We start from the raw sequence: 19103 nt of genomic DNA, 5'->3' as shown, positions 1-19103 counted from the left end.
ATCATCTTGTTGGCAATATGAATTGACATCAAGTCAGTGGGCCAGGGTCTTCAAGAACTGCAACAAAAATGCTACACAATTGGTCCAAGTCCTTCTAGAGGTTTTTCGATGTTTCGAATCCATCTTTGCATTTAAAATCTTCAAATTCTCACTTAATTTATGAATTATGGCAAATGGTGGCATGATGTCATTTCAAGTTCCACAATTGAAAGAAAACAAGTTTGACAGCTAGAGTATCAAAATAAAGACTATTAGGTGCGCACAATGTATGGGAAGTCGTGGAGAAATGTTTTACGATACTCAAAAATGAAGATACTTTAACTGTAGTATAAAAAGGAGAATTTGAAAGACTTGAAAAAGAAATAGAATAAAGCAAAGTATCTCATCTTAATCATTAAATAAATATGCTTTTGAAAATATTATTGGAGCAACCTCCTCGAAGAAAGCATGGGAGACTTAGGATGTTGTGCAATTGGTTGGGTTGGATGAAGAAATCTATTAATGTGCATGAAATATGCTGGGTTTCATGAAATCTATAAATTAATAATTAAAAAAATGTTATTTTTTAGAGTAATGATAATTAACCCTTTAGATCTTCCTAGTAGTCCTCATTATTTAGTTAATACCACTTATTTCTAAAATTACAGTTATTAATAAATAAACATTTTTTTCTTTCCTTTCACTCTCATCTCCTTTGCACTCACTCGCTTACTCAGGTACCACCAATATCTTTTTTAATATGATATTGTTTTAATAATTAATAAATGTTAATTTGTATAAATTATTGTCAAATCATTGTTGATCTCTTTTGCTACTTAATAAGGATTTTAATATTTATTTGATGAATTTTGCATGATTGAAACTTGAAATGAAGCTAGAAGCTTTAATTTGGTTCCTTTAGAAAAAAAATATAAAAAAATGGTTCAATTCTAGTTTGAAATTTGTCATGATGCTTTGTGATTGTGAATTCAATTTTATAGTTTCACTATATGGGTTTTGAATTTAATTTAGAGAAGAGAGAAAGTTAAATTAAAAAAAAAAGTTCTTTTAAGTAAAGGTATTTTTAAAAATATACTGTATAAATCTAAAAATAAGAGTCGATGAGATAAAATGAGGGGATGAAATATCACTACTCAATTTTTTATTGTTTACTTTTGCCTGTCCTTAGACCTACCCGAGACTTTCTTATGGAAGTGTAGGTTCAGGCAAGGCCCAGGACTGTGTCTAGCACGGTGTTGGTCTGACACTTGATGCCTTAGCCTGGCCCAAGTATACCGGGCTAAAAGTCGAATGGGCTCAGGTCGGCCCAGACCGAACAGCGGCAATTATGTCACCCCTTAATGGGAGAGGTACAATTATTCATAAGAGTCGGTGGCCTCAATTATTGTTATAATTGTTAGATTGGGCTTGCATCACTGGACGTCACACCTTCTGAAGGTTTATCGTGACGTTATTATTATTTTCTTTCAAAAAAATATTCGATCCTTTCTTCGAGGTATGAATTAAAAATAATATCTATAAATATATTAAAAGATTTGATCCCACGTCACAAGACAACTCTACAGACAACTATAGAATATTTTCTTCAAAAATCGGATCAATCTCATCACGTGATCATTTTAAAACTTCTACCCAATCATGAAATATATTTATAATATAGTAGTAGAAAACTTAGTGTCAATGTAAAACTTTAGTTATATATAGTACTTCCTCCCACTAATTAAGTTGAAAATCATTTTGCACCGATTTGTTATTTTTGACTCATGACATGAGTAATTCAATTGAGTATCCCTATGACCAAACATAGCATCTAATTACTTTACTAAAAAAAATTATAATTAACTAAAGAATAATGCTATTTGCATCTTAATTTATATTCTGACTGATGTGAAAAATATAATAATAATTTTACATTCAATAATGAGTGATATATGTAACTATAAGTAGAAATAAAAATTTAAATATTAGGATTTCCAACATTATTGTTAACTAATTTAATATTAAAATTAATTATATTGGATAAGTTTTATCATGATCTCAATTTATTTGGATCACAATTTATATCCTCCTTGATGTGAAAAATATAATAATAATTTTAATAGTTACAAAATTCATCATTCAATAATGAATAATATATATAACCAGAGTACAAATAGGGATCCAAATATTAGGGTCGCCAATGTTAATATGTTATCATTAACTCATTTATCATTAAAATTAATCATACATGATCTGTATCGTTAGTAGGTATTACAAGCACTTTTGTTAATAATACACCTCAAATGCCCTCATGAAAAACAAATTTATTAATAGTGTACTATCAATAGTTTTATGCTGAAACAAATAGCAAATTGTTAATAAATTAGAATTGTAAAATAAAGGTTCTATAGCAAATAATAGAGAAAACCCAGATTGTAGCATAATGAATGCATACGCAGCTGAAGAAAATTGATATATAATTCCCATGGATGAAGTTCAACTACAAACAAGAAGTAAAATTATATAAAGATCTAATGCATAAACTAGTGTAGCCATAACCGAGTATTCATAAGGATAATATTTATTTTATCCAATTCTCTATGAATATTTAATTAGGAACTCCACAACCATTATTAAAGAGCCATGAAATCACTCTCTTCAATTTCAAATCCACAAGTTCAAGAAGCTTCATTACATTACCAGCAAGAAAGATTATCAGTAAATAAGCAAGATAATGATCAAAATCATGTGGCTAATTTGTTTTTTAAAACCCTAATGAATATAACCCTAACAATTATGCACCATAAATTCTCTTTATAAAGTAAAAATCAAGTGTAAATGTAGTTAATGACCTTTAGTTCGATGAATTTCCAGCCTTTAATTCAGTGATTTTGTAGCCTTTAATGTGGTGGATGAACTTGCAACAACAAGAGCATGAACTTGCAGCAGCAGGCGTTGTGTATGGTAGCTCGTAAAGGTAGATTTTGAAATTTAAAGAATTAAATTGAGGTAATTCTGTAATTGCATATTGAAAATGGTATATAAAAAAAAAAATTGAATTATGGAGGTGTAGTTGGATACATACCTAATCTTTAGGTTATGGCGGGGATAAATCCCAGAGATAACTACGTGACATTTTCACTGATCATCTAATGAGCACCGTTGCTTACTAGACTATTACTCTATAAAAACAATTTTTAAAAGGACCCAAAATATCTATTTCCCTTTTCAAATAATTTCTAATACAATTAATGGAATCATTGAAGGCAACCATACCCTGCACAGAAACGGATCGGACTCCATTCCCACTCATTGCATTGGGTTTCTAAAAGCTATCTTCTGACACAACAAATTATCTCAATGAATTTTAACAATATATCCCCTGTCGTTTCTCATAATAACAGATCTAAGATTTATCATCATTAATTATATTTTCATCCCCTGAAGAGTTGGAGCTAATAAACTCTTAAATGACTTAAAATTTTTTTCTTTATCTTAGTAAAATAGTGAAATTTATATAAAAATGTGATAATTTTTTTTTTTTGAAATTTTTACTTAATATATGCAGTTCCGCCTTTTTTAATCACTGAATCGTCTTCGTGCATATTTAACCAACAATTATTGTTTACACTCTCGAGTCTTTTCTATGAGATTGTTACAAACAACAAACGGAATACACGAATGTTGACGTTGCTACATTGTGAAATTACAAACTTACCCTTCTCACAATGGTCGACTAACAATTTTGTTACCTGTAGGGTGTAAGTGTTAATTAAAACAAAACTTCTATCTATTTGGTATTGTGAAAAGCCAGATGGGAGGTATGCGTTAAACTCCCTTATTTCAATGGAGTAAATGAAGCCCATGCCGCCATGCTTTCCTCTCATTTCTCCTCTTTCCCCAACTCTCTATAAAAATAGTGGATTCTTCTGCACTTCAGCATCACAGAGCTAGCCAAGAAAATTAAGTATCAAGCATATCCTATACTCCTGAAAGAATGTTGAAGCCACAAGTCCATCAGTCTCATCAATCTCTCAAACCCCTAGTTCCATTATCCAAGCCATTTCTCCGGGGAAATTTTCATGCTTTTCGTGCACTTCAGTCAAGTAGTTCAATAAAAAATATACCCAAAATTAGAATTGGGATATCTCCTAGTGTGAATATCAAAGCAATAACAACTTTTACTCAAAAGTCTACCCAAGTTAAGGCTTTTGTCACTATTAAACCCTCTGTTGGTGGTCTTGTCTCAGGTTTTGTAGACGATGTAAAGGATATGTTTGGTAAATCACTCCTGCTGGAGCTTGTTAGCGCTGAGCTTGATCCTAGTAAGGAATTTAAATTATATAAATCAGATCATTACTGTTTTCTTTTCTGGTAAATTTTGAATTATTTTCCTCTTAACTATCTTCAAATTACTCTTTTTTTAAAAAAAAAAAAAACCTTAATTTATCTCTATTTTTATTCCAAACATAAAGGAAAAATAAGAATGGATGGATTAATTTCTTTTTGTCTTCTTAAAAAAAAAAGAGATAAATTGAGATTTTTAAAACTAAAGAGTGTGATTTGAAAATATTTAATTCAAAATGGGGTAATCTAAAATCAATACTATCTTTTATTGTTACACAAAAATTTTTCAATTGTTAGTAGTTTTTATTGCCCTTAACCTCTTGCTCCAACAAGTGAGGACAAACCAACTCAAAGAGACCAAACGAACTATTATTTTCATAAAATAAAGAGGAAAAAGCGATCAAGAACCTCAGGATTTGTAGAAATATACACATAGACCACTTTAGTTTTAAAAATATTACAGACATGTTTTTTGGTCACAATACTTATTTTTGGATAATTACTCTCTTTGACTATGGTTTTATTTAATCTTAAAATAATTTTCAAAAAAGGAGTCTATATGACTTCTTGACTAAGACTGGTTCAGATAGAAGACTGACAATTTCAGCTAAGGAAGAGAAGATCAATTACGTGGTGCTTCATCGGCTAGCAAATAGTCCACTTATACATCTTAGTAAACCTTAAGTTTTTTATGACTTTTCCTTTGAAGTAAACACCGCTAAGAAAATTCGGATATCAATATTTTTTTTGTTGGGAAATAAATTTTTTGCATATTCACTTACCATTTTGTTTGTTCGTTAAAATAATGACTGCAAATACGTATTTTGTCCAAATAAATATATATTCAGAGACGGGAGCAGAGAAGCCCACCATCAAAGGTTTTGCACACAGAGCGGGCGAGGATAAGGACGGACACATAATATACGAGTCAAAATTCGAAGTTCCACCAAGTTTTGGAGAAGTTGGTGCCATATTGGTGGAAAATGAGCACCACAAAGAGATGTATTTGAATGATATTGTTCTGGATGGTCCCCGGAATGGTCCTGTGAACATAACATGTGGTTCATGGGTTCAGTCAAAGCACGTTAACAAACAGAAGAGAATTTTCTTTACAAACAAGGTCAGTTTCGGATCTTATGCTTGCTTTTTATGCACTACAATTTTATAAACAGAGATAAAAAAGCCAAAAAAAAAATCTTGTCGAAATATATCATTTCTCCCTCATGTTTTAAAACATATCAAAATCTTTTTTAATTCTTGTATAATGGCAACTCAATTCCTTTTCCAATCCGAACACATGTAATAGAATTTGAACAGATCTCTTATTACTACTCAAGAGATTTTACCAACTAAACTAATTGGAACCCACAAATTCATCAAAGTCCCTTTTCCTAATTAAAAAACTGATAACTTATTATTTAGTTGTTGTGTCTTTTACTAATCTCTAAAAAAATTCAATGATCAATGGTAGGTTATTCTAAGTCAGCGGAAAAATAGCAAAAGATAAAAAAAAAAAGAAGTTGAAAGTTAACTGTCTTTCAACGGCATGAGAGTTTTGACGAGTTTTAAAATGGGGATAAAGAAATGATATACTTATTGAAAGGAACTACAGGGGGGTTTTAATTATTTTATCCTTTATTTTTTTATCTCTTTATCAGTCATCCCCCTGTAAATATGTACATATGTGCATAAATATACATGTTATTATTGTCACATTAATCGTATTTTCTCAAATGCTTTTTCTTTTTTTGGGGTGGGGGGACTTAGTCATACTTGCCTTCACAAACCCCTAATGGATTGACGAGGCTAAGAGCTGAAGAACTTCTTAATCTGCGAGGAGACGGACAAGGAGAGCGCAAAACTCATGATAGAATTTACGATTATGACGTGTACAATGATCTCGGAGTCCCTGATTTTTGTTCCGAGTTGGCACGACCGGTGCTTGGTGGCAAAGAGCACCCTTATCCTAGGCGTTGTAGAACTGGACGCCCACCTTGTGAGACAGGTTGAATATGACTTATTTCTCTTTACTCCATTAATTTTCATATAAAATTCAGTCATTTTTTTTTCAAGGTTTGGTAACATGAAACACGAACGAGAAAACTTTGCAACATTTGCATATATTTTATGTCAATCTTTCGGAATCAACATGATGATTACTTGTCACCAATCATTACTAATAAAAAAAGATTAATTACCTCAATCAAGCAATATTTCCCTTTTTCATCTTTCGATCACAATGTAGATCTGAGCCTGTGTACCTTCCCTATTGCAGATCCGGCTTCGGAGTCGAGGACCTTAATCAACTACGTACCAAGAGATGAAGCATTCTCGGAGATAAAGCAACTACAATTTTCAGCCAAGACTCTGTACTCGGTGTTGCATGGATTAGTACCATCATTAGAAACCGCCATTATTGACACTGATCTAGGATTTCCGTACTTCACAACTATAGACAAACTCTTCAACGAAGGAGTTAACGTGCCCATGCCTGAAACGTTCAAAGAAAAAGCATTATGGAGAACAATACTCCCCAGATTGGTGAAGGGAATTGAAGATACAGGCAAAGAAGTTTTGCGGTTTGAGACCCCAGAAACAATGGATAGTAAGGATTGAATTCTCTTTGACTCCTCACATTGTAAGAATATTTTTATAATTTCATATTAAGGTACTATGGACTTTTTGCTTTGCAGGAGATAAATTCTTTTGGTTTAGGGATGAGGAATTTGGTAGGCAGACGCTAGCTGGTCTCAACCCATACAGCATCCGATTAGTCACGGTATGACTAACATGATCATATATACAATAGACAAAAAAATAATATGAAGGGAAAAATATAAAATGTTTTTAAGAGGAAAATATGATTTCTAGACTAGATGGAATGGTGACAAAAACAACAATCAATTAATGTTAGTTTACTCATTTAATCTAATAAAAAAAGGTAAATCGTCACGAGTTTATCCCTGCTTCAATCACCAGCTTTTCATTATTTACTCTTCTGGAAACTAGTTTTCTTTTAGAATGAAAATGACCACAACAGCCCCGTTTTAGCGCTTTTGCAGCCATGCTGCACACTTTTACAATTTTGTTAAACTACTCATGTGAACTATTTATGCTAGTCAACGCACTGCGATAGATTTTGGGTCCTGCAAACAATATATGCTAATATTAGATAAATTAATTCTTGCAGGAATGGCCGTTGAGAAGCACACTTGACCCTGAAATCTATGGTCCACCAGAATCAGCAATTACCAAAGAATTGATTGAAAAAGAAATTGGAGGCATCATGACCGTGGAAGAGGTAAACAAAATATATGGATTGTTGATGAAGAATCACGACCGGCAATAATTTATTTCTCTTTGATATGTCTTTAAACAAAAACTATTAACTAATTTATTTATTTTTATGAAGGCTATAAAACAAAAGAAGTTGTTCATCTTGGATTACCATGACCTGTTACTTCCATATGTGGAAAAAGTGAGAGAGCTTAAAGGCACTACGTTGTATGGATCTCGCACATTATTCTTCTCGTACCCCAGTGGCACATTGAGACCACTAGCCATTGAACTAACTCGGCCTCCAATGGATGGCAAGCCTCAGTGGAAACAAGTATTTACACCAAGTTGGCACTCTACAGAATGTTGGCTTTGGAGGCTAGCCAAAGCTCATGTCCTCGCTCATGATTCTGGCTATCATCAGCTTGTTAGTCATTGGTATACATATTCATTCTATTCTTCCATTACAAGTTGAAGCAATTGAAGGGTAATATCTAACGGTGCTTAACATTTTCATAGGTTAAGAACTCATTGTTGCACAGAACCTTACATAATTGCGACCAATCGGCAACTCAGCGCGATGCATCCAATCAACAGGTTATTGCAACCTCACTTCCGTTACACAATGGAGATCAATGCTTTGGCTCGAGAAGCGCTTGTTAATGCTGGTGGAATCATTGAAAGCACATTCTCTCCTGGCAAATACTCTATGGAACTCAGCTCGGTTGCCTATGACAAGCATTGGCGGTTTGACCATGAAGCACTCCCCAAAGATCTCATTAGCAGGTAAGCACTAACTTTTTTCTTCGCTATATATAAATTCTTTTAGTCCTTGTATTTCAATTAATTACTCAGCTAATCTTGTATTTTTAAAAATTATTCAGAACACCTTAGTTGTTATTTTCATGATAACGACTGTCTTATATACTTAAATTCAAACAAATCTGACATGTAACAAATAAGAAATAAATGAAAATTAAATTAATTTTTAATAAAAATAGATATACAATCAAGATCTTTAGAGAAATTTTTCAAAATACAATATTAATTAAGTAATTGACTCAAACTACAAGAGCTAAAAGATCAATTACCCATTTCTTCTCTTACTGTATAGAGTTATTCCATACAATTTTCACTTTTTCAACTAGGGGAATGGCTGTTGAAGATCCAAGTGCTCCACGCGGCATAAAGCTAACAATTGAAGACTATCCTTTTGCCAAGGATGGCCTCGATCTCTGGGATGCCTTAAAGCAATGGGTTACTGACTTTGTGAATCACTACTATCCTAACCCAAGCAGTGTAGAGTCCGATGAAGAGCTCCGAAGTTGGTGGACTGAAATTCGAACTGTTGGACACGCTGACAAAAAAGATGAACCATGGTGGCCTGTTCTGAAGACCCCTGAAGATTTAATTGACATAATCACAACTATTGCGTGGGTAGCATCTGGTCACCATGCAGCTGTAAACTTTGGCCAATATACATTTGGAGGCTATTTCCCTAACAGGCCTACTGTTGCAAGAACCAAAATGCCTATTGAAGATCCATCAGATGAAGACTGGAAGCTCTTCCTTGAAAAACCTGAAGATGTACTTTTACAATGCTTCCCTTCTCAGATTCAAGCTACTACAGTTATGGCTATTTTGGATACGCTGTCGAGTCATTCTCCTGATGAGGAGTATCTGGGAAAGCAGATGGAGCAAGCATGGGGTGATGATCCAGTTATAAAGGCTGCATTTGAAAGGTTTAGCGGCAGGTTGAAGGAGCTTGAAGGGATTATTGATGAAAGAAACGCGAATGAGAATTTGAAGAATAGAACTGGAGCTGGTATGGTGCCATATGAGCTCATGAAGCCATTTTCGGAGCCTGGCGTAACAGGACAAGGAGTTCCATATAGCATCTCTATCTAGAGTATAGAAGGGTCAATGCAAATGATCGGAACTTCAGCCAATAAGAAAATTTCAAAAAATAAGACGATGTGTGCGTTTAATTTTATGTTGTATGTGATGATGTATGCGTTTAATTTTATGTTGTATGTGAGGCTTAGGAGTGTTGAAAACAATAAACTTGTTTCTCACGAATAATTCATTTAAGTTGAATGAGGTTTTGAGTTGTACATGGCCCTTCATCGTTATGCTCCGCAATCATGGCCCTACAATGTTATGTCCATAAAGCATTTAATTGCGTAAAGATTAGCTTACGCTTTGAATGTCATTAAAGAATTCCTTTAGAGCATGTTTGGTGCTATGATGAAAGCTTGGTGGAACGTGTTAGGTGATGTGTATTGTTATGATTATGTTTGTGTTCTACTCACTATAAATACCTACGCCATTTGTGTTGTATGTATCAAGTCTAAGAAGAAGAAAGCATAAGAAGCAAAACAAAGCTACTGAGAGTGATTTATAAGAATGTGTGAATTGTTCTTGTAATGTTCTTGAGCTTTCTCTAGTATAAATTTATATTTTATTCTTCAAATTCTCCAACAAAGTGGTATCAGAGCTAGTAATCGGTGTTTAAGATAGCAGTTAACATATGAAATTGAAAAGCTTGACGAGAGGAATGCGAGCCATAAAAATTAGCCCCATCTAAGTCCGAACACGCCTACAATCGCCGCCAAAAGTTTGATGTCCCAAAACTAAATTGACTTGCAAAGTCGAACCAATCTAAATTGAGTTGAACCGCACTAAACTAAGCCTAGCCGAGTTATTTTGAGCCTAACTGAGCCAAGTAAGTGAGCTGAGCCGATCGTTAGTCATTGACCAATAGTTGACCACAGTTGATCATTGACCAAAATTTGAATTTTTGGTCCAAGTCCTTCTAGAGGTTTTTCGATGTTTCGAATCCATCTTTGCATTTAGAATCTTCAAATTCTCACTTAATTTATGAATTATGGAAAATGGTGGCATGATGTCATTTTAAGTTCCACAATTGAAGGAAAACAAGTTTGACAGCTAGAGTATCAAAATAAAGACTCTATTAGGTGCGCACAATGTATGGGAAGTCGTGGTGAAATGTTTTACGATACTAAAAAATGAAGCTACTTTAACTACAGTATAAAAGGAGAATTTGAAAGACTTGAAAAAGAAATAGAATAAAGCAAAGTATCTCATCTTAATCATTAAATAAAGATGCTTTTGAAAATATTACTGGAGCAACCTCCTCGAAGAAAGCATGGGAGACTTAGGATGTTATGCAATTGGCTAGGTTGGATGAAGAAATCTATTAATGTGCATGAAATATGCTGGGTTTCATGAAATCTGTAAATTAATAATTAAAAAAATGTTATTTTTTAGAGTAATGATATTTAACCCTTTAGATCTTCCTAGTAGTCCTCATTATTTAGTTAATACCACTTATTTCCAAAATTACAGTTATTAATAAATAAACATTTTTTTCTTTCCTTTCACTCTCATCTCCTTTGCATTCACTCGCTTACTCAGGTACCACCAATATCTTTTTTAATATAATCTTTTTTAATATAATCTTTTTTTAATAATTAATAAATGTTAATTTGTATAAATTATTGTCAAATAATTGTTGATCTCTTTTGCTACTTAATAAGGATTTTAATATTTATTTGATGAATTTTGCATGATTGAAACTTGAAATGAAGCTAGAAGCTTTAATTTGGTTCCTTTAGAAAAAAAATAAAAAAATGGTTCAATTCTAGTTTGAAATTTGTCACGATGCTTTGTGACTGTGAATTCAATTTTATAGTTTCACTATATGGGTTTTGAATTTAATTAAGAGAAGAGAGAAAGTGAAATAAAAAAAAAAAGTTCTTTTAAGTAAAGGTATTTTTAAAAATATACTGTATAAATCTAAAATTAAGAGTCAATGAGATAAAATGAGGGGATGAAATATCACCACCCAATTTTTTATTGTTTACTTTTGCCTGTCCTTAGACCTACCCGAGACTTTCTTATGGAAGTGTAGGTTCAGGCAAGCCCAGGACTGTGTCTTGCACGGTGTTGGTCTACCACTTGAAGCCTTAGCCTGGCCCAAGTATACCGGGCTAAAAGTCGAACGGGCTCAGATCGGCCCAGACCGAACAGCGGCAATTATGTCACCCCTTAATGGGAGAGGTACAATTATTCATAAGAGTCGGTGGCCTCAATTATTGTTATAATTGTTAGATTGGGCTTGCATCACTGGACACTGGACACTGGACGTCACACCTTCTGAAGGTTTATCGTGACGTTATTATTATTTTCTTTCAAAAAAATATTCGATCCTTTCTCGAGGTATGAATTAAAAATAATATCTATATATATATATTTCAAGATTTGATCCCACGTCACAAGACAACTCTACAGACAACTATAGAATATTTTCTTCAAAAATCGGATCAATCTCATCACGTGATCATTTTAAAACTTCTACACAATCATGAAATATATTTATAATATAGTAGTAGAAAACTTAGTGTCAATGTAAAACTTTAGTTATATATAGTACTTCCTCCCACTAATTAAGTTGAAAATCATTTTGCACCGATTTGTTATTTTTGACTCATGACATGATTAATTCAATTCAGTATCCCTATGACTAAACATAGCATCTAATTACTTTACTGAAAAAAATTATAATTAACTAAAGAATAATGCTATTTACTTAATTTATATTCTGACTGATGTGAAAAATATAATAATAATTTTGCATTTACTAATGAGTGATATATGTAACTATAAGTAGAAATAAAAATTTAAATATTAGGACTTCCAACATTATTGTTAACTAATTTAATATTAAAATTAATTATATTTGGATAAGTTTTATCATGATCTCAATTTATTTGGATCACAATTTATATCCTCATTGATGTGAAAAATATAATAATAATTTTAATAGTTACAAAATTCATCATTCAGTAATGAATAATATATATAACCAGAGTACAAATAGGGATCCAAATATTAGGGTCGCCAATGTTAATATGATATCATTAACTAATTTATTATTAAAATTAATCATACATGATCTGTATCGTTAGTAGGTATTACAAACACTTTTGTTAGTAATACACCTCAAATGCCCTCATAACATTCAAATTTACAGGGACTTGATTGACGAAATTGAAAACACAAAGAACTTAGGTGATGAGTTTGCCAAACTCCTGATTTGAGTATAAATAACTCTCTACAAAAATTCAAAAGAAAAACTTTAGTATTTTTATTTTAGAAATATGAGCACTGGCTTATTTTGCAATGTGCTTCCAACATCTCGGTAGTCGCTCATTCAAACTTCAGCACCTTATACAAACAACAGAAATCCACACCCGTACAAAAACTTTTCTGGACTAAATTAAAGCCAAGCTTATTCTTTTCGAAACTTGTCCCCCATTCACTTCATTATTCAGTGCCATAATTAATTACTAATGAAGCTCATGTTCACCGCCTTCTCTTTCTTTTCGACTTTCTATATAAAGAGTGCATTTGTCTGCCAAGATTCACTTAACTCGACAGCCAAAAAAAGATTCTTAACCAACAAGTTCACCGGTCTCGGTCCATCAAAACCCTAATTCCATTTTCCAAGCCATTTCTCCATGGAAACGGCCGTGCTTTTCTTCCAGTTCATTCAAGCCCTTCATTCCAAAAATCACTCAAAATCAGAGTTGGGTTTTCTGCTAGTAATAACATCAAAGCTATCGCAGGAGCAACTGCTCCTTCTGTTGTCTCTGTCAAAGTTAAGGCTGTTGTCACTGTGAAACGTACTATATTAGGTGGTACTCGCTCAAATAATAGAGAAGATGTGACTTATTTTGAAAAACCACTCTTCTTGGGGCTTGTTTGTGCAGAGCTTGATTCCAGTAAGTACCGGATCGGGCTGTTTTGCCTTTTTTTCCCTTCAGAAGTTTCATCCTATTATTCTTTTTCTTCAATGTTAGTACTAGCATGCTAGAAATAAATCCCCTTCTCACCCATGTGATTCGACTTAAAAACCCCCATTACTCTTGCATTACCCACCTTCAAAACCTTTCAAAGAAAGGAGATTCTGATTTTCTCCTCTAGAACTTTAAAATTTTATCATTTAGCTCCCTACAATTTTCAGAATAATCTTTATCTCTCGGACGAATTTTTTTTTTCCCCAATCTAAAAGATGGAAATGAGGTATTTTGACAATTGCAGAGGGTGGTAGACAATTAGAAAATGGAAATTATAGGGAGAATATAATAATGCTCTTATTAATACTTTATGGCAACTTATAATATTGTTTTCAAAAACAATAATTCTATATTTTTCAATAATTTTCTAATAAAATTTATTTCAATTGATATGTCATTTATTTATTAAATGTCACGTATATATAATTTAGGATGCAATTTCTTAAGAGATTACTGGAGAAGTAAATTATTACTCTTTGAAAAAAGCGTTTAGTCAATTAAAAACATGTATGTTAGTGTAAAGACAGTTTCGACAAAATAAGGAAATTGAAAATAGATTATAAAAAATTTTATATTAAAATAATTAACAACATTTGTGCTATAATATATATTTGAATTATATTATTTTGCAGATGGATCAGAGAAACCAACCATTAATGTTTATGCGAGCGTAGCGGGCGTTGATCTGTTTAACATTAGATATGAGGCAGAATTTGAAGTTCCATCAAGTTTCGGAGATGTTGGTGGCATTTTGGTTCAACATGAGAACCAAAAAGAGATGTACTTGAAGGATGTTGTTCTTGATGGTTTCTTAGATGGTCCTATGAACATAACATGTGATTCATGGGTTCAGCCATTAGCCATCGACGCGCAAAAGAGAGTTTTCTTTACTAATAAGGTCAGTTTTGATTTTTAGTGGATTGTCACTTTTTCCTCCCCAATTTTGGGTTTAACCTCTTAACTGTTAATATTTTCGTAATACTCTGTCACCTTTTTATTTTAAAATAAAAAATAAAAAATGAGGGATGGAGTGCAAATTGATTTTTATTCCCATCTTTCTTTCTTTTTTCTTTTCAATTAACCTTCTCTCCCCAAGATTGTGCTCGAATGGTCGGTCAAAAAAGGATTATTGAAAGACTACTAGGTCAAGCCCCAAGAGGAAAGTACAATAATATGAGATATTTCGGCCCTAAAATATTTAGGGAAAAGAATTCGAAAATCACTTACCGAGAAGAGTAATTATAATTGCAATTGTGCTACATATACACTTCTACTATTCCTATGCCATAAAATATATTGGACAGCTAAATTTTATCTGAATTTATTTTATTTAGTTAATTTTTCTCACAGTCATACTCTACTCTTTTTTTTTCCCCCAAAAAAAATCAGTCATACCTGCCATCACAAACACCCAATGGATTGACAAGGTTAAGGGATGAAGAGCTCATCTCTTTGAGAGGCAGTGGACAAGGAGAGCGCCAACCCTATGATAGAATATATGATTATGATGTGTACAATGATCTTGGAGACCCTGATAACAATCCAGAGTTGCACGACCTGTGCTTGGTGGCCAAGAGCACCCTTATCCTAGGCGTTGCAGAACAGGACGCCCTCACTGTACAACAGGTAGATAATGAAAAATGTTAAAGAAATGAAGAGCTGACAGAATACTGATAAAAATTAACAGTAAATTAAAACGGGTCTCTTTTATCGATTGTTTTTTATCACCATTTTGTCAGATTCATTACAGCATATTTTCATTTAGTCCCTAAGCTTTGGAAAGATACCCAACTAGTCTCTGTATTTCGAAAATTGCTCAAATCATTTCTCCTTAGTGTTATTACTTCCATAATTATAAGATAGAAATTTTAAGTGTAAAACCAAATTTTTTTATCACATATGTTAGCATTAAAACAACTTAATATGACATGCATGTCACAAGTTTAGAGTATAGAGAAAGAACTTTTGGGTAATTTGAAAATACACGATCCAACAGAAGATTTGGCTCGAACCTTACAAGCTAGAGGAGCATTTGCCAGATTTGATTAATTTGTATTACTGTACAGATCCAGAGTCAGAGACAAGGAGCGATAGCAACTACGTACCAAGGGATGAAGCATTCTCGAGGATAAAGCAAGCAACATTTTCCGCCAAGACATTATACTCGTTGTTGCATGGATTGATACCGGCCATAAAAGCTGCATTTGGTGAAAATAAAGATCTAGGTTTTCCATACTTTACGGCCATAGACACTCTCTTCAACCAAGGAATTGCATTGCCTCCACAAGAGCAAGAAGAATTTTGGGGAAGAAATCTTCCAGAATTGATTCAGTTAGCTAAACATATTTTGAAGTTTGCAACAATGGAGAGTACTGAGAATTAAACTAGTTTTCGTTCATGTAACATCAAGCATATATAATGCGTACACATTTATGTTTTATTGCATATATTTGATTGCAGGACACCAGTTCTTTTGGTTTAGGGATGAGGAATTTGGAAGGCAGACTCTAGCTGGTCTCAACCCATGCGCCATACAGTTGGTCACGGTATGATACATAATAGCTAATGTCGAATTCCAATGTTAGTAGTTTATAAAGTACAATACTCCGAGTTTTCTGTTTTAATAGATTGGTCTGCTTAATGTAGCTTAGCTCGCCATGAATGTGGTTTGCGCCCGATTTCTCTTGAGATTGATTAATGATAAGGGGTCATGGTTGGTGTTTACCGTGGGTGGAATTGCCTCATCCCATCCAAACCTCTATATTAGGTTGAAATAATTCTTCCCATTTCCTTCTTTGCATGAACCAACATCTCCTTAGGGAACATATGACTAGTTAATAAGAGTATACTACAGAGTCCAGAAGGGGTTAATTTTTTTCAATTTATCTCCAATGTCCATTACAATAAAAACTCTAGACTCATGGTCAAAAGTCAGCTAATGACTCGAGAATTTTCGCAAATTATATACTTAGCCTAAAAGCTATTCACAGCATAAGTGAATCGAATTAAGTAAAATTGCTTTGAATGATGCAGAAATGGCCACTAGAAAGTACACTCGACCCTGCAATCTATGGTCCACCAGAATCAGCAATCACTACAGAAAGGGTTGAGAAACTAATGGGAGGCGACATAACTGTTGCTGAGGTATGCATATATAATTTTAAAAACAAGAAAAACAAAAGAACAACAACATTTGTTTCTCTTTAATTAATTTGTAAACTAAACTTGTAAACTTTCGTTTTTATGAAGGCTATAGAACAAAAGAAGTTGTTCATCTTAGACTACAATGACCTATTACTACCATATGTGGAAAAGGTGAGACAGCTTGAAGGCACAACGTTGTATAGATCTCGCACACTATTCTTCTTGACCTCGGAAGGCACATTGAGACCATTGGTCATTGAGCTTACTCGGCCGCCAATGAACGGTCAGCCACAGTGGAAACAAGCGTTTCAGCCCAGTTGGCAATCTACAGAAAGCTGGCTTTGGAGGTTAGCCAAAGCTCATGTCCTTGCTCATGATTCCGGTTATCACCAGCTCGTTAGTCATTGGTACGTTGTTACCCTTTTTCAATTTTTTCTGCAGCTTCGACATTTAAAAAAAAAAGGATTATTTGACAAACTGCATTCACATTGGCAGGTTAAGAACTCATGCTTGCACAGAACCTTACGTAACTGCTACCACTCGGCATCTCAGCGCGATGCATCCAATATGTACATTGCTGAAACCTCATCTGCGGTACACAATGGAGACTAATACTTTAGCTCGAGAATCGCTTATTAATGCTGGTGGAACAATTGAAAGCGCATTCTCACCTTTAAAAATACTCTATAGAGCTTAGCTCTGCTGTCTATGACCAGCTATGGCGATTTGACTATGAAGCATTGCCGAAAGACCTAATTAAAAGGTAAGTCATATAAGTCTAATGCTTATGTGAATTACCTTATTTTTGTCTGTGTTCGGATAAATTTTTCTGTTTAAATATGATTGCTCTTTTCCATTTCTTCAAAGGTGTGTCCTTATCACACAAGTTATCTGAATTTAAGTTTTTTTCCTTTTGGCTACCTAGAGGAATGGCTGTTGATGATCCAACTGCTCCAAATGGCCTAAAGCTTACAATTGAAGACTATCCTTATGCCAATGATGGTCTCAATCTTTGGTTCGCCCTAAAAAAATGGGTAACTGAGTATGTGAATCACTACTATCATGATTAGAGCTGGCAAAACGGGTCATCGGGTCGTGTTCGTGTCGTGTCAAATTTAGGTCGACCCAAACCCGACCCATTTAATAATCGTGTCAAAATATTGAGACCCAAACCCGACACGGAAAAATAATCGGGTTATCCAATAACCCGCTTAATATCTATATATTGAACAAAAGTTACATCAAATATTTACACATTGTCATACATACGTATACACATACATACATACATCCATACATACATACATAATTTATCGATATTATAAAATATATCTATCTACTAAAATATTACACACACTATTGAGGTTTTAATTATATATATGTAAATAATATTATATATCAATATTATAAAATATACATGTCTACCAGTATTTTATACATTTACACTATTAAAGCTTTAAATGTATTTAAAATTTTATAAATAAAATATTGTGTCTATATTCATCCTTTTAAAGAATAAAAATAATAAAGAAAATCATCTCTAATATTTGAGTTTTGATGACAAGAATCTGTAAATTATTTTAAAATAGAAAATATAATCGGGTCATTGATCGGGTAAATGGGTCAAGATTTTTAATCCTAACTCGACACGGAAAAAAATCATGTTGACCCGGACCCGGCCCATTTAATAATCGTGTTAAATTCGACGACCCATACCCATTTATTGGTATCGTGTTCGTGTCGGGTAATCGGGTCGTGTTAAATTTTGCCAGCTCTAATCATGATCAAAGCCTTGTACAGTCTGATAAAGAGCTCCAAGCTTGGTGGACTGAAATTCGAACTGTAGGACACGCCGACAAAAAGGATGAACCATGGTGGCCTGCCCTGAAAACCTCAGAAGATTTAATTGAGATAATCACGACTATCGTGTGGGTCGCATCTGGTCATCATGCAGCTGTAAACTTTGGGCAATATGCATATGCAGGCTATGTCCCTAACAGGCCAAGTATTGCAAGAACCAACATGCCCACTGAGGAACCAATATCCGAAAAGGACATGAAATTCTTCCTTGAAAACCCTCAAGTTGTACTTTTGAGGAGCTTCCCCACCCAGCTGCAAGCTATTCAAGTTATGGCTGTTCTTGACGTGCTATCGACCCATTCCCCTGATGAGGAGTATTTAGGAAATCAAATGGAGCCGACATGGGGTAAAGATCCAACTATTTTTGCTGCATTTGAAAGGTTTAGTGGTCGAATGATGGAGCTTGAAGGGATTATCGATGAAAGGAATGCAGACATGAAATTGAAGAATAGAAACGGAGCTAGAGTGGTGCCTTATGAGCTTTTGAAGCCATTTTCGGGACGTGGTGTGACCGAAAAAGGAGTTCCATACAGCATATCTATTTAGAGTTCTAAAAGCTCCTCCTTGCGGATAATCGCAAGTACTATTGTCCCAATAAGAAATTATTATATAAGA

At 33.7% G+C, this 19103-nt stretch overlaps 1 protein-coding gene and 1 pseudogene across 1 annotated transcript; both read left to right on the top strand.

The window, feature by feature from the left end:
* The first annotated feature begins 3896 nt into the window (after positions 1-3896).
* Positions 3897-9716, top strand: LOC102625997 (linoleate 13S-lipoxygenase 2-1, chloroplastic). Its single transcript, XM_006494210.4, has 9 exons — positions 3897-4304; positions 5175-5446; positions 6094-6331; positions 6602-6931; positions 7020-7105; positions 7517-7627; positions 7739-8040; positions 8122-8388; positions 8751-9716. The coding sequence occupies exons 1-9, from the start codon at positions 3977-3979 to the stop codon at positions 9508-9510; spliced, it is 2694 nt and encodes an 897-aa protein (XP_006494273.1). The 5' UTR covers positions 3897-3976; the 3' UTR covers positions 9511-9716.
* Positions 9717-12785: 3069 nt separating this feature from the next.
* Positions 12786-19034, top strand: LOC102631137 (linoleate 13S-lipoxygenase 2-1, chloroplastic-like; annotated as a pseudogene).
* The last annotated feature ends 69 nt before the right edge of the window (positions 19035-19103 follow it).

The sequence above is a fragment of the Citrus sinensis genome, chromosome 2 (assembly GCF_022201045.2).
Source record: "Citrus sinensis cultivar Valencia sweet orange chromosome 2, DVS_A1.0, whole genome shotgun sequence".
Taxonomy (NCBI): domain Eukaryota; kingdom Viridiplantae; phylum Streptophyta; class Magnoliopsida; order Sapindales; family Rutaceae; genus Citrus; species Citrus sinensis.
This window is presented reverse-complemented; position numbering and strand designations above follow the sequence as displayed.

Excerpts from the sequence above, each read along its gene's own strand:
- LOC102625997 (XM_006494210.4), top strand. The coding sequence starts at position 3,977 with ATGTTGAAGCCACAAGTCCATCAGTCTCATCAATCTCTCAAACCCCTA. Across the intron at positions 5,447-6,093 it reads GAATTTTCTTTACAAACAAG|TCATACTTGCCTTCACAAAC; the intron begins GTCAGTTTCGGA and ends GGGGGGACTTAG. Across the intron at positions 7,628-7,738 it reads GCATCATGACCGTGGAAGAG|GCTATAAAACAAAAGAAGTT; the intron begins GTAAACAAAATA and ends ATTTTTATGAAG.